At 45.0% G+C, this 16,592-nt stretch overlaps 1 protein-coding gene across 1 annotated transcript in view; it reads left to right on the top strand.

Annotated features, from left to right (window-relative positions):
- Positions 1-16,592, top strand: part of brsk2b (BR serine/threonine kinase 2b) — a 122,699-nt gene that overhangs the window by 89,655 nt on the left and 16,452 nt on the right. The window contains exons 3-12 of the mRNA XM_056607795.1: positions 2,517-2,602; positions 4,569-4,709; positions 6,638-6,754; positions 10,201-10,234; positions 10,723-10,791; positions 12,941-13,087; positions 13,360-13,391; positions 13,896-14,060; positions 14,926-15,023; positions 15,525-15,678. Coding sequence (XP_056463770.1) covers positions 2,517-2,602; positions 4,569-4,709; positions 6,638-6,754; positions 10,201-10,234; positions 10,723-10,791; positions 12,941-13,087; positions 13,360-13,391; positions 13,896-14,060; positions 14,926-15,023; positions 15,525-15,678 — 1,043 coding nt within the window. The remainder of the gene's footprint in view (positions 1-2,516; positions 2,603-4,568; positions 4,710-6,637; positions 6,755-10,200; positions 10,235-10,722; positions 10,792-12,940; positions 13,088-13,359; positions 13,392-13,895; positions 14,061-14,925; positions 15,024-15,524; positions 15,679-16,592) is intronic.

Raw genomic sequence — 16,592 nt, 5'->3', positions numbered from 1 at the left:
AGCGTGACCCCGACGTGGGCACGGCACTTAGCAAAGTAGGGAGACGATGTCCTGGGGGAACAATCAACTGTCCCTCCCAGAGGAGGCCTGGGCGGCCCGCAGTCGCACTCGCGTGTGCGTGCGTGTGTGTGCTTTCCATCCCGAACCGGCACTTCTCATTGGAACCATCGTTTATTTTTTACATTGTTTTGTTCTAAAATCGTTTAGCATATGATGTAACGTTAACTCTATATCTATACAATAAAAAAAAAAGCGGAATTACATTTTGTGGAACGATGAATGTGCCAACGATGAATTCATGTGCAGGCTTTGAAATATAATGTCATGAAATGTGTTGATGGTGCTGCTACTCTGCACAGCTGTACCGCGTTGCAACAGTATAAAACAGTATTATTTGAAATAGTCCAAGTTTTCCCTATCTCCTTCCACCATCACTTCGGAAGGTTATTTGGCGTCTGTTAAAACTCCACGCATTAAAGTTTTCCGTAGAGTCACACAGGGACAGGATTAGGCTCGCCGTTTATCAGCGACAGGACGTTGCGGCGTCCCACCGACCCGGTATCGGCCGATCAGGAATGGGAAATTCCCAATGATAAGCACTTCCTTCGGGACGTGTTTGAACGCGGAGAACAAGGTCGCTGCGTGGTCTCTGATTGACAATCTGATCTGTTGTTTAACGGCGCCGATGTCTCCTGAGTCAACAGCCCAATCCAAGTCATTATAGATCGGCTATCTTAAGTCCAAGGTGTTCAAATATGTTAGCGCACCCCGTGATTACGCACACACGCGCGCTCAGACTCGCACACACACACATGAATAAACACAAAAACACATGCACACGAACACACACAGGCACAAACACGAATGTGCACACACACACACACACACACACACACACACACACACACACACACACACACACACACAGTTGAAAAACGCCGAGAGATAGCCATCATGTCGTTAAAGAGCTGGACGTTTTGATAGTTGGTTTCTGTAGCTGACAGTATGCAAGAGCAGTTAACTGCACAAAAAACAACAGGCAAACGGAATAAAGAAAACTTAAGAAGAATAGTAGGTGCAGACTTTCCCCCAGAAAATGTCTTAGTCAAGGTGGTCAAGGAACGACCATTGTTGTGATTGGTATTACTGATGCATTATTTATTAACTTTATTTTTTATCCCTGATGGAAGTATGTTTTCTTTCCCTACGAGACCTTTATACTTATTTCTTGCATAATTATTAAAAAATATTTAGATAAAATATATATTTTTTCTAACATATATATATATTTTATACATTTATAGTCAAGGCGGGGCCCTGTTGTTGTTAAGGCGGCTGCCTTAACCATACAGTGCTGGGGCAAGCACTGAGATGTGCTTGCAGTAGTAACCACACTAATAACACTGAAAGCCAAGCAGAAATACATTTCATCTCCAGACTGCTGTCAGTAGAGTCCGGACAGTGACTCATTGCTGCAACCCATTGACCAATCAGAGTGCACCCTCTCAGAATGACTCATTGAGAAATCCTTGGACAAAATAAGGATGGACTGAGTGTAGTTGTATCAGAGGGCTCAGGCCTTTAGTCAAATTAATGAGAAGTAGGACGTAGGAAACATAGATGCAGCAGCATTGACAGGTCACTTGGCAACCATCAACCCTATAGAAATCCGATATAACAACTCAAAGAACTGTCATTGCCGAGTGTCACACATAGAGTCACAAAACAGCTGGCAGTAGCTACTGCTTCTTTCCAGCAGTGCAGAGATTGCTATGACTGCAGGATATTATTGGCAGGTGATCAGATGGGCACTCTAATTATAACTCTTAACGTTAATGGACCTCACTGCCAAAGTAAGATAATGTATGCGCATAATTGGATGCATGTTTTGTAATGAGTATTTCTAGAACATGTGTGGCTGATATGAATTGTTGAGTTGAGGCTGAATGTCAGCTTTGCCTTTTAGTCTGGAAATGCTGTGATTGTTACGCAATCTGCTTACTTGTTTTACTAATTTGAGTACAATTTATTATGGACTACAGATTTACAAAAACTTAATTCTAATAAATAAATAGAAAACCCAAATGGAAATTAAGTCAAATGATGTCAAAAACACTGTAATACAATTAAATTGAGGGAAAATGTTGAGAATTGGCTCGGATTCACACAAATAAGAAAATATAAATTGTGCGTGTGAGCGTTTGCATTAGCATACCCATACAAGATATTGATTCTGTAGTTTTCAGATCATGTTTCTTAATTATATTTCCCCTCTGCCTGCGGTTGTTTGTCACTCTCTATCACTCTCTGTAACTTGATCAGTTTGAGTGGTTTGTGTTTATCGGTTAATACATTGACATTGACTTATTAATCATGTATTCTGAAATGTCATGCTTGCTTAATTGTTGTATTTTCTCTCTCTCTCTCTCTCTCTCTCTCTCTCTCTCTCTCTCTCTCTCTCTCTCTCTCTCTCTCTCTCTCTCTCTCTCTCTCTCTCTCTCTCTCTCTCTCATTAGGTGGAGCGGGAGATAGCCATTCTAAAACTGATAGAGCATCCCCACGTTTTAAAACTCCATGACGTGTATGAAAATAAAAAATATCTGTAAGTACAAATCCTTATGTTTACACTCAACAGTCGTTTTCCCATTACACTGATTAAATTTGAGCTAGCTGATTGCTAGCCATTATGCTAATAGCTTTTCAGCAATGGGTAAGGCCCAAGACGCGCAACCAGGCGGAAAGCATAACATGCTCACCATGTTAACTGTGGTAGAAAATAAATGAGCTCCCAGCAAACTAATTTTAGGAAACGCCTGGGGTGTGAACACAACTTTGCCAGTGTGTGATAAAGACTATCTAAAAATAGCTCTTGTTATAGCTGCTCGTAACACAATTATAATTACTTTGCGGTCTTTAACAAGAATTGCATTATAAAAAATACTGACCATTAAAGCCACTATTAAACTGGCACAACACAAACAACCTTTCATTCCTAAACATTTCATCCATTTCATAATAACCAAAGCTATTGATGGAAAAAAGCCAAACAATTATATAACTAACTATGCAAACTGTGCCGCGTATTTTGTTAACAAATAAATACCTTAAATAAAATGATTTCCTCCTGGGATTAATCAAGAGTTTATTGCACTTCATCTATTAAACACAAGTTAAAATGGACTCTGAGAGGCCTCATCCATCCGGCCATCTGAAGCACTCTGAAGCAGCAGATCTCGTAATTTTCCACTGCCTTCCCGCCCCCAACCTCCACCAGCATGGCGTCTCAACGTCGTGCGTCCTTCCTCCGTACCCCTCGTACACCTCTATCCGCGCCGCGACCGCGCGCTCCACCACCACCGCTAAACGCACTGTTCAATATTTGATAAAGGCACGCGCCGCGCAGCGCAGCACAGCGTGGGATTTGTTTTCCCAGCGATCTCGCCGCGTCAGGGCCCGATGGTCACTTAGGGTTGCGGATGAGGATTTTTATTGCAAACGCTCACAAATCATGTATGTTTCTCATTAGAACGGGAGAAAAAGCCCTTTGACAGGTCAACGCTTGAGCAGAGCTCCTAATCTGCTAATACATCTCAGAGGGGCACTGAGGAGTGAGTTGGGTTGGAGGAGGGGGGGGAACACTGAGCTCCCCGCTCAGACGTGGGATCAGCCTCAGTCTCCTCCTCGGGGAGAAACGGCGGAGAGAAGACGGATTGATTCCCAGCGCCCGCTGTTTAGCCGAGCCAGCGTGACGTCTGGGGGATCTGTCCCTGATTTACACCGTGCTCCCACTCGCTGCCGTGCTAATATAGCCGCTCTGAGTCCAAAATCCCCTGTTATGGATGACGCCGTTAATGTATTACACAGGAGGGATGCTAACGCAGCTCATTCACCCCCGTCCCCCACACAGGTGCTGGTACAGCCCTTACAGTGGTAACCTTAACGATACGGCCCTCACAGTCGTACCTTAACGAACAGCCTTTACACTTGTACCTTAAAGATCTCCTATTATTCTACTTTTCTGGTCTTAATTTCTTATTAATGACTCCGATAGAGCAACCTGACACGAATCACAGCACAAAAAACGATGTCGATTTTCGGGAAACTCTTCCTCTCATCTGGGCGCTTTCAGCATTCTCTGTCAACACTCGGCTTCGTCCTTCTCCATCCCCTCGCCCCCCCTCCTGCCAACCCCACTCCGTTGTGATTGGTTACCTTCCGGAAGAGCATGTCGCAGCATTACCATACATGGGAAAATCCGGATTGTTCTACGGAGATAAATCCTGGAAATTTGAACAAGTGAATCGTGTCCGGCGTCCCTAGTGTTTAGCGTTCTGTACAGCCATCCCAGACGGGCAGCAGGGAATACGTCTAAATGCATGTACGTCATTATTTGACACTTTAGTATCGTTAAACATGTTAAACATATAAATCATTATAACATCTTTTATAGGTCATAAAAGTCGAAAAAGCATAATAGGTGCTCTTTAACCTTACATGACGCAATTAATACATTACACAGGACCAACCTAACGCAGTCCATTTACATTTCCCCCCCATTCTCCCCACAGGTACCTGGTGCTGGAGCACGTGTCCGGGGGAGAGCTGTTCGACTACCTGGTGAAGAAGGGCCGACTAACGCCCAAGGAGGCCCGCAAGTTCTTCAGACAGATCATCTCCGCCCTGGACTTCTGTCACAGCCACTCCATATGGTGCGTGGTACACCTTTAGTACATTTGTCCGAAGAAAGAGAAACAACAATAGCTCGCTGTCGGAACAGTAAGGATGTTCATAGAACCAAGTGCCAAGCACTACCAATCACTAGGTAAACCCATTCCCCGTATGCTACAACATGCTGAGTACTATTCTTAAGTGCAGAGACATACCACACACAATAATTGCGTACATGAAGTGCCAGGACGTACAATATACAGTAAGTGTGTAAGAGGGTTGTTCCTGTTCCTAAAATGGGCGGTGGGAGTTACCTTGGTCAGCAGCTTCTGGGTCAGCCATCCGACCAGAGATGTTACACATGTCTCCCATAAAACATCCAGGCCTTCTGCTGATGTTGCACCTAGCAGTGCGTTCACAGACGTTTTTATTTTCTTTCGTTAGGCCAGTGGTGCTGAATCGTCAAGGTCTGTCTATGTCCATTCATGGTACAATTTCGATGTGAGGTCCTGTAATGAGATAACATGTTTGCTCGCAGATGTCCTCTATCTCTTATCATTCCGAGGGTTTAAAGAAGAAAGATCTCTTAAGAAACACTACTCTTTGCTACAGAGGGGTGAACAGGATACTCTCTGCAGCCAGGGTATTTCTTCATCACTGGGTTCTTCTTCTGAGAACCTCTTAAAGGTTGTATCAGCGATGTTAGGCCGAAACATAAATGATCAAATTCAACTGATCTTCCTCACGATCCGCTAGCTGCCCGCCCCATAAGCAGGCCATCAAAAAACCTTGTCTCTGTAAGTAGCCTATGCTCCGAGATCGTACACAAAAAGAAATGGTACTACCAACCACTCAAAACCAAAATAAATAGTATTCCAACCAATCACCGACAAGGGGTGGGTGTTGTGGGGATTTGCGCTGCGTTCGTGATCGTTTCTACTGGATGCACGAAACACGGAAGGGAGGCGCGAGCTGGCTCTGTTTGTTTGGGATCTCGCTTCAAATACAAATGGAAGTGACGTTGGCCAACATCGCTGATACAACCTTTAAGAGGCACCAGATGCCCTGATGTCCCTCCATCTCAGAGACACCTCAGTGACCCAGCCGTACGCGCCTGGTCAAAGAGCATTCACACATCAGCAAAAGATGCCCAAGTCAGGCTCCGCCTTGAAGATTAGGTGTTTGCCCTTGAGAATGGGCCCTGGTGTCTTGTTCATTCAGAGTGAACAAAGGAAAGATTGTAGGACTGGATTCTGCTCTTTATCATCTAATTGGCTTAGCTCCGCGCTATACGCTATCATACGCAGGCGAGTGGTTTGTCTGATGCTGCGAAAATGGCACCATTCCCAGGCGTACATCATAATATTTTAAAGTGCCAGTGAACCCAAAATTGCGTTTAATTGTCTTAATTGCATGTCTTTGTATGTCTTCTATAATCCTTGAAATAGTGTTCTATTCCATTGTGTCACTGTTTCTAAAATAATACAGAATTCATTTTAGAAAAAGGGGTAAAAATATTTTTTGCCAGTCTCCCCAACGATTATGTGACTGTTCCAATAAGCCCAGAATCCGAGTCCCATACTTTCTCGACACAAGTCCATTCTCACTTTGAAGCCGCGACGAAGGGACGCAGACGACTCACCCCAACCCTCACACCACGATGTGTGTGGATGTGGGGAGCTCCGTCATCCACCCCAGTGATTCATGTTGACGGCTGCATCAGAGACAGGGTTAAGCTTCTCGGACACGTCTGGTCTCACAACAAGGCATACACAACGCTGCTCATTATAACGCTCATACTCAACTCAACGACGTGTAGTAGCGGAAAAACAAAGGATCACAAAGTTGGGGCCTAACCATGGGGAACACGCCTCCCCTGCCCTTACTCTCATTGCATACTGTATAAGAAGCTGGGACACAGGTATGACCCTCACTTTAACATCTGCCCCTCTCCCTTCTTTACCTTCAGCCACAGAGATCTGAAACCAGAAAACCTGTTGCTGGACGAGAAGAACAACATCAGGATAGCGGACTTTGGCATGGCTTCTCTGCAGGTCGGGGACAGCCTACTGGAGACCAGCTGTGGGTGAGTTCCTCAGAGGTTCCTTCGGAGCAGAGACTTATTTTGAATCGGTCGCGTGTGTGGTTAAAAAAAACCAACTAGTTATGAGACATGTGCTTTGAATGCAGTGATGAAAATATTGCTTCATTTATGTTTGAAAATGTCTTTGAGCTAGTTTACTAGCCCCCTTTCTGAGAAATAAATTGGTTTGAATTGTAGAAAAGGCGTGGTAGCGACTTAATGACGAAGGTAAATTGTGGGTCCCAAGCCCAGAACAGTTTGGAACCACTGTACGGAGCCACACTCTCCAGCTGTCAGAGGACCCGAAGCTCTTAATACGGAACGACCAATGAATCGCAAAGGAAAATGTCACAGGGTCGCGGTGCAGCCTTGATGCAGTCGTTCTTACAGAGGAAAGGCTTGTAGAATCTTGTAGGTTCACTGTGCCCTCCCCCAGGTACAAGTCTCTTGCTGTATCTGACCTGATCTCTCTTTATTACAGGAACCAGCTGAGGCTGACCTACTATATGTGTAGGGCTAAGTCGATTTTTACCCTATGAAGGGATCTTAAACAAATTGGCTATGCCGGCCCTTTTTACCTTTTTACTTGAACAGACGTTTTAGTTCTCTTGGTTCTGTTCTATTCAAAAGGTTATTTGACGATAGCAGGTACCTGCTTCTCCAGAGAATCCCTTTCCCTTCAGCATGCCAATGATGGCGACGATCAATCACACTCACTCTGGAGGATTGAATGCATTGCATTATTCAAACACACTCGATGTGAGCACACTGATTGGAGCAGGCTCGACGAGGCTGAAACATACGCCTCTGTTCTTTGTAGGGCAGTAGTCAACCACAGAAAATCTCCGTCCACTGAAATTCGACCAACTCCATGACCGATTGATAACAAATCTGCACGTTATCTCTAGAATCAGAATCAGAAGTCTAGAGTCAAGATTATCTTAACCGGCCACAGAGTACTATACTCTGCCTGGTAGCTTAAATATTAGGTAGGGGATGGTTGGAGGAAGTCAGTGGGTTTCAGATCCACTCATAGTCTGAGTCCCACTTGGTTACGGCAGGTCTCCATTGTATAGCGTGTCACACCAGACGAGACGCAGAGTCGCTCCAGCCCCAGCCGCCTCCTCGTTTATTGCGCTCATTAGCCTTGTGCCACTAAAATCATCCAGGGGTCAGCCAGGGGTCAGCCAGGGGTCAGCCAGGGGCCAGCCAGGAGCCTGGGGGGGTCGCCCATCCGCCAGAACGATGCCTCACGAAGGACACAGTGACGTCCGGGGATCTCTATAATGAAGAAGAAGACAATGAAGTGGTGTCAAGATGATGTGTTTTATACATATTGCCATATTTGCGAAACCCTCAGCAAGTCAGTTTTAAATTGGCTCCATGTTGTGTTTATTGTCAAAAGGGCGTCCACATAGCAAACAAAGCGGCCGATACAAAACAGGTCAACAACACTCCTTCGTGGCCCAAGCGTGGTAACATTCTCAAAGAAGTGTGTGTGTGTGTGTGTGTGTGTGTGTGTGTGTGTGTGTGTGTGTGTGTGTGTGTGTGTGTGTGTGTGTGTGTGTGTGTGTGTGTGTGTGTGTGTGTGTGTGTTTGGTAGCACGTTGGTTGCATGGAGACCACCCCTAGGGGTACACATACCCCTAGGGGTACTTTGGAGTACTGCAGGGGGTATAAAAAAAATGAAATAAAATAAAAGATGCCGCAGGCCCATATTTCACACTTTACTGTGAGTATTTGCACCCTTTTAATGTTCATGTTTACACTACAAAATAGAACGCACATGCATTATTTATGTTCATGTATTTCTTTGCTACCAAAAAGATGAAGGGGGTACTCAGCTGAAAGAATATCTTAGAGGGGGTGCACAAGCAGAACATATTTGAGAACGACTGCGCTATGGGAATGCAGAGCTCGCTGCTCTCCCTTTGAGTGAGAACGCTGAATGGGGCTCGCTGACCACATGACCCTCCGTCGATGACGTCGCTGCACTGCCCTCGCCCGTTCCTGTACCGGACACCGGGGGGGCAGTTTGAGGGGCCGGTGTATCTTTCCGTAGATAACCACATCAGACGGAGTGCTTTTCAATAACCTCCACGGGCAGCCACCTCCGTTTAGACATGACGCTAATGGAATTTATTAAATGTCGTGCTACAGAAAACTGCCGATCCCTTTGCCCCCCGAGCCAAATGTGATGAAATCTGCGGCCGGCCATAATTAGTTTGTGGTTAGCGTGTTTTGACAAAACAGTTTTGGAACAGTGTGAAGTGACCGGTTCTGCATACATTAGCATAACGACGGATGACATTGACAGTGATGAAGTGCGTGTTTGCACCGAGAGTTGTGTTTACGTGGTGAGTGCGTCTGATAAAACGCTCTGACACCCTGACAGAGCAAACACCCATGCTCATGTACACACGTATGCACGCACGCACAAACACAGAATAGACTCGGAATCAGGGTTTGAATGTATTATTTTTAAAGATGACGATGTCCTGAGATCATTACAGATTTGGATCTTCCAAACTTATCTTTGGTAGGCTTTACCACCAGATCTCAAAGCAAAATCTTTCTTTGCAATGTGCGTGTCCATATGTTTCCATCATTGTATCTGCCGGACACATGTGTATGCAGATACACATTAAAGGCGCTGTAGGTAAGATCTAAAAGCTTTTATTACATTTTAATTTGTTAGAAATGGCATAGCCATCGGTCAGCTATTAGCGAGTGAAACGTTCTGTGAAGTCACCTGCTTCGAGTCGACTGCGAGCCAGTTCAGATTATAGCCCGCCCCCGGTTCATTACTGACCAATAAGGGGCACTATCTCCTTGATTGGCTCAGGGAGTACATCTCACCAGTCAAACCCAGGTGAATGAATTAAACTCGGAGGAGAGCAGGGAGGGAGGGAGCAGAGAGGATGGTGTCGTGTCTTTGGTCGTTAAAGTCTTGAAGTATTCCGCTCTTTCTGCTTTGGCTTCCTTCATACCGAATCCATCTCACCTGCAGCTCATTTAACCGCGACGCGGTGGCCTTTCCCAGGGGAATGCCCCTGTTTCCACATTAATATGCCCTGTTTGATTAGTCCTTTTCACATGTTTTGTCACTTTGTTCAAGTGGGTTAATGGAACACGACTCAAAGGGTAAACAACCATATATCGAGGTATCAGGACTATTGCTTATTAGTAAGCTGCTCTCAGTGAGCTTTGAGTGTGTGTGTGTTTGTGTCTTTGTGTGCTTGTGTGTGGTATACCTCATAATTTAATTGTAGTATGCACCGCAAAAAGCAGGGGGCTTCGTGTGGGCCATTGCGAATACTCTTGACTCTTTCATAATTCTGTGTGTGTGTGTGTGTGTGTGTGTGTGTGTGTGTGTGTGTGTGCGTGTGCGTGCGTGCGTGTGTGCGTGTGTGCGTGTGTGTGTGTGTGTATGTCCCCTCTCCCCACAGATCTCCACATTATGCCTGCCCAGAGGTTATCAGGGTAAGTGCACTCCTCTCCCTTTTCCGTCACACTACAGGCCACTCTCCACAGTGCCTCTTATAGCACCACTCTCTCTTAGCTTCTGTGATTTCATTGTGTCCTCTTTCCCCTCGCTCTCCTCTCTGTGTGCGGTAGTGCACTTGACCCATGCTGTGCTATCTGAAGGGAAGGTGCGGTGTGTCTCTCTGTGTCAGTCTGTGTGGTGGTGCTCTTGCATTGAGAAAAAAACAGGGCCGCAATCAAAGCATAGAAGCATCCGTAACCTGAATGACTCATTCTTTCGCTCTCTCTCTCTCTCTCTCTCTCTCTCTCTCTCTCTCTCTCTCTCTCTCTCTCTCTCTCTCTCTCTTGCTCTCTTTTTCTTTTTCTCTCTCTCTCTCTCTCTCTCTCTCTCTCTCTCTCTCTCTCTCTCTCTCTATCTCTATCTCTATCTCTCTCTCTCTCTGTCTCTGTGTTCATCAATGTCTCTCTGCCCTCCCTCTCCCCAGGGAGAGAAGTACGACGGGAGGAAAGCAGATGCGTGGAGCTGCGGGGTTATCCTCTTTGCACTGTTAGTGGTAAGTGACAGCTCACCGTTGACCTGGCTACCGCGACCATAGACTGTAACGGTCTCTGACTCACCACGACCACAGACTGTTTGGTGCTTTTATTGCCTTTCTCCTTGAGAACGTGAATGTGAAAAGTTGCACCGGAAAATATTGTGTATCAATACGGGTGTTGGTTTGACCAAATAGGGGAAGATACTTGCGAAACGGCTGTAAAAGACCGATCTAGAGTGCTTTGGTGCACTTACAACAATCGCTGCAGACAGAGAAAAGTGGTTGACTCATCGAGGATTTGATTTAGATATTTTGGCAACGGAAGGTAGGGGCAGCATTTCACTGTAGCTTGAAAGAGTACAATTTATAGTAACAGATACATTATAAAAAAATATAATATAAAAACCAACTCACATTGGCAGTATGTTGTCTGTTCCATTACACTTTCTTTAAGGAGTCAGAATGTAGGCTTTTTTGGCAAAGAGTTGAACTGCATGTCCAAATCAATGTTTGTGTCTTTTCTGTAGAGTTAGAACAACCAAAATTAATATCTAGGCACTACATCATACATTTTGTCTTATCAAGTGCTTTCCTGTTAGTATTTAATTAATAATGAAACATGTAATACATTATAGCAGGAGCCTGCAGGGGTTTCCTGTCATTTACCTGTTCATCTTCTGAACACTTTATGAGCAATAATGTCAGCCTTTGTGTTGACAACCTGGTTTTGATTTTATAACTTTAACTTTCACTTTGACACAGGAATATAATTTTTTTTACATATTGAGTAGAGCCATCTTTGTAGCATTTTTTTGTCTGAAATTCAATCTAGTTAATACGGTGGGCTCACATGCAACCCCAGCGGCTACAGAACAGCCTACCTCATCCGCTGGTGTTGCATGCGAGTGAAATCTATCCTCCAAATCCTCGCTCCAAGCTTGATTCTGTAGCTGTTTCAGTTTGCTTCACTGATGTCCGTTTAACCATGGGAATAGGATAATGCTGGATTCCTTTTAACATGTCATTATGGTGGATTATGTTTCAGGGTTTGAATCAGGCTTTTACATTACATAAAAAAAAAGAACCAACTTGCCCAATATGGAGTTTGTAACAGTTCAGCACAATATTTAACCATCATGCAAATGTGATGTGAATTATGATATAAATCCTCATTAAAATGAACCAAACGATCGACTTTGAATGTGCTCATCACATCCGAAGGAGTTCCTACATCGACCATGTGTGCTGCATGCTACCACAGACGGATACAAAATACAGCGGAGTGTGATCAAGAGAGAGACTGATCTTGTGTGATTAAGATAGAGAGTACTCAACACTGTCGTCATGCGAATATAAATCTCCTCGCTGTCTCCTTTGTTTGGATTACACACACAGTGTCAGCGGCCATCTGGCATGTGTCTCCTCCACACAGTCCCCCTTCCATCAGGATAAAGCACATCAGTCATATCACACAGGATATTATAAACTACCCTGCCCAGCGACTGAGGGAGCGTCGAGGCCTGTTGGTGGGCTGGCATGAGTGATGCTAATGTGGCGGTCATATTGCTACGATTAAATTAACAAAAAATAATACATACATGACAAACTATTAATATATTCCTTATGTTATAAAAAAATAAGGATTTCTATTGACGATGAGATGATCTGTTAATCCAACTGCTTCACACTCACATTGTACTTTAAAGCCACAAGGTTGCTTTGGTAGTTTTATTACAGTTTTGGGCTTTTATACTGTACATTCATTTTAATTAAAGCCCAACACTAGTGAATCCCATTGGCTAGCTTAATGTCAATGCTAGAAGGTTGCTAGTTCGATCCCTGGCTCCTCCTAGCTGAGTGTCGAGGTGTCCCTGAGCAAGACACCTCACCCTAACTGTTCCCGAATAGCTGGCTGTCGCCCTGCGTGGTTGACACCGCCGTTGATGGGTGAATGTGTGCATGAATGGGTGAATGTTAGGCAATATTGCAAAGCTTTTTGAGTGGCCACTGGTTAGAAAAGCGCTGTGCAAAGGCCTATTATTTATCTTTTTACCATTTAGTCTGAGAAGGAATGTATGCTAGCGTTGAGCTAGTGCTGAAGCAGGAGCTGCTAATGAGCTCTCCTCCTCCTCCTCCTCCTCCTCCTCCTCCTCCTCCTCCTCCTCAGGGTGCCCTGCCGTTCGACGACGACAACCTGAGGAACCTTCTGGAGAAGGTGAAGCTGGGCGTGTTCCACATGCCTCACTTTATCCCCCCCGACTGCCAGAACCTGCTGCGGGGCATGATCGAGGTGGACGCCACCAAGAGGCTTACGGTAGGCTGGAGCGCGCTCACTGCCTCACACGACCGCAGCGCGGCAAGCACGTCCATCCCAACTGACACACGCTTCAACGTGTTTGTGATGTGAAACCATTTACAACACAGGCGTTTGTTTATGGATGGCTATGAACTGTATTAACCCCAATGGTTTCAGCATTAGTACTATTCATCTCTATGTGATGTTTAAAATAAGGAAATAGTAGCCTTTCAAATATGTGTGTTTTGCTGTATCTCATGAATGCTTTTCCCCCTCTCTCATTCTTGCAGTTAGAGCAAATCCAGAAGCATACATGGTATCTGTAAGTAGAGCTTCCTATATATTACCCACTGTGTGTTTGTGTGTGTGTGAGTGTGTGCACATGCCTTCCCAGGCTCCGTGCATACGTACGTCTGCCGATTTAAAAATCCATACCAGCAAATCACTGAAAGACGAGAATCGCACTCTCCACCGCCGTGGTCATGAAAAACGAAATGCTTCAATGAGGACCAACTGAGTGGCTTTGAAGGAGCGGTTTAATTAGTCCCGAGTGCTGAGTTTGTCACAGGCCATTCACCACCCTCCACATCCTGCCATGGAAGCGCTGATTTCTCTTCTTCTCCTTCTCCTTCTTCCTCTTCTCCTCCTTCTTCTTCTTCTTCTTCTTCTTCTCCTTCTCTGTCCTCTTTTCCTCCTTCTTTTCCTTCTCATTCTCCTCCTCCTCCTCCTCCTCCTCCTCCTCCTCCTCCTCCTCCTCCTCCTATTCTCTTTCCTCTTCCTCCTCCTCCTCTTCCTCCTCCTCCTCCTCCTCCTCCTCCTCGTTCAGAGCCGGGAAGAACGAGCCCGAGCCCGAGCAGCCGGTGCCCAGGAAGGTGGCCATCAGGATGCTGGCAGCCCTGGAGGAGATCGACCCGGACGTCCTGGAGAGCATGCACTCTCTGGGATGCTTCCGGGACAAGGCCAAGCTCACCAAAGACCTGCTCTCCGAGGAGTGAGTCAGCTAGAGAGGGGTGAAGGACGGGGCTCCTCTCTCTCCCAATTAACAATTATTCACCCAAGGCAAAGTGAATAGTGGGGAATATATCCCCCACTATTCACGGAGCCTGAGGTGAAAATTAGTTTTAGTATATACTACACGTGAACACTCCAAAAATAAACAAGATAACACTTTTTGCCGGGATTTATTAGTTTTTATTAGCAAACGAAGCAGGACTTTCTGCGATGAAAAAAACATCCCGAGTTTGTGATCTCAATCATAGGATATTGCCCAATATCCCAAGATAGCAAACCAATCAAATTGAGCCATCTTAAGAGGTTCACGTGTAGCATATATATAGTATTTCTTGACCCTTTTTTGGGTCAAGAAATACTAAATAGTATTGGAAGTGTGAGGAGAGTGGTCTTTGAGGTTTGAGTTAGCGTGGAGTTGCTGGGTGATAGACGAACGAGAATGAGGATACCAGTTGAAGAAAAATGCAGATTATAGGAGGTGTTAAAGGTGAGCACATAAAAAGAACCATGGAGAAGAGGTTATTTTGTTTTAGAGGGGAGAATTTAATGTCATCATTAAAGAAACACTTTATGTGTTTAAAAGGAGGTGTGGTTAAGAAGACTAATTAAAAAGGATAAGGAGAAAATAATCAATGAATCCTTTTGATTTGTATTCAAAGATTTTTTTAAATGAGGTTGCGGTTGATTTAAACATTTAAAAGGGTGAAGGAATAAAACAAAAATTAAAAAGAGGAGAGAGTAATGTTATTTCGATTCATCAACATTTTGTAGTGACGAATATTATAGGAGTCGCATAAGAAGGAAACATTTCTTACCAACCCTCTAACCCTCTTTACCCTCTGCAGTGACAACCAGGAGAAGATGATCTACTTCCTGCTCCTGGACCGTAAGGAGAGGTACCCCAGCCAGGAGGACCAGAACCTGCCCCCCCGCAACGAGATAGGTAGAACCCCCCCCCCCCACACACACACACACACACACACACATCCTCCCCATCCCAACGGCTGGTTGTTTAAGGAAGCGACATCAGCAAGATACTTTTCTGAAACACTGTGACTGAGGATACCACAACTCACAGTGGTGTTTAACACTTATCTTTTACATATGGGTTTATGTACCATGTGACCGAACAACGTTCTAAATGATAGATGTATGTTTATATAAAGTGTTTGTGGCAGCTGTGGCCGCTTAGGAAAGCAACGTTTGTCCTAGAAAAGATATGCAAATGAAATGCTGCAATTTTCTGCAGTTTGCGTGTTGGATCCCACATAAGGACTCTTTTTAAACAATCTCCAAAACCAGTGTGATGCTGGGGCTCCACACATTACAACCCACTTAGCTGCTGCACCAGTTCATCCACTGGTTCCTGACCAGTTCTGTTATCCTTCCTCCGTCTCCCCCCTCCGACCCCCTGGTTAACCCCTGACCCCTGACCCCTGAGCAGTCGACCCGCCCAGGAAGCGCGTGGACTCCCCCATGCTGAGCCGTCACGGCAAGCGGAGGCCAGAGAGGAAGTCCATGGAGGTGCTGAGCGTGACGGAGGGGGGGTCCCCGGTACCGGTACGACGAGCCATCGACATGGCAACCCACGGACAGAGGTGAGAGGCGGGAGGGTGGGTGGGGGGGGGAGGAGGGGGAGGTTCTCGTGCATACGACGCATGAACCCCAGGACTGGTTGTGGAGATGTTGCCGTGGTTTCCCTGTGGTACTGGTACGTGTTGTGTTCTGGTATTGTCCGCTGCCTCACGGAAGGGATGAGAGTGATGCAGGGTCCGTGATTTAGCACTGAGGCAGATGCTGCGATAGACAGCAAGGGACGCTACAGCCTTTCTTACACACATTATAGATACTGTATGTAATGTAACATGTCATTCGAATTCAATCTGATTCGAGAGATGCAGGCGAGGTGTTGCTAAAAACCTACGTCTTTAAACTTGGCAGAGAATCGTTCCTGGCTAGAATAGTAAGATCCCTCAAGTCAACCAAATTCAATCCGAGCACTGTTTGGATTTCATTTGAGATTCAGTGCCCTGATTCCCATTTTCCATGTATGATTTAACTTATTCGCAATGACAAGTTTTAACCACACTGAATATATTAGAGCAGGAATCATATCTAACAACAGACCTGTGTAATCATCATTATTATTATTATTATTATTATTATTAATAATAAATAGTTTAATACAAATACTTTGTGTAGAGCCATACATGTATGATGACATTATGGTATCATTGGGAAACCCTCCAAAATCTGCCTCAAGCTCACATGCATAATTTATCATAAGAGGTCTCGTTTGCTCACGATCACAATCGGTTATGGAGGAGCAGTTTTAAGGGCTTATGAAGATTATAATAGTTTCTGTAATGGATGAAGCATGCTGTTATGGCCTCTTTCCATGCATTTATGATGCCTTATGCGCTGCAATGGAGTAGGTTTATCTACACTGGGTTTATAGGCAGCATTGCATGAATTTATTCATAGCATTTGTAGCATGCATCGAGCTGTGATG

The sequence above is a fragment of the Gadus chalcogrammus genome, chromosome 14, assembly GCF_026213295.1.
Source record: "Gadus chalcogrammus isolate NIFS_2021 chromosome 14, NIFS_Gcha_1.0, whole genome shotgun sequence".
NCBI classification, from domain to species: domain Eukaryota; kingdom Metazoa; phylum Chordata; class Actinopteri; order Gadiformes; family Gadidae; genus Gadus; species Gadus chalcogrammus.
Note: the sequence above shows the minus strand (reverse complement) of the source record. Positions and strands in the feature narration are given on the sequence as shown.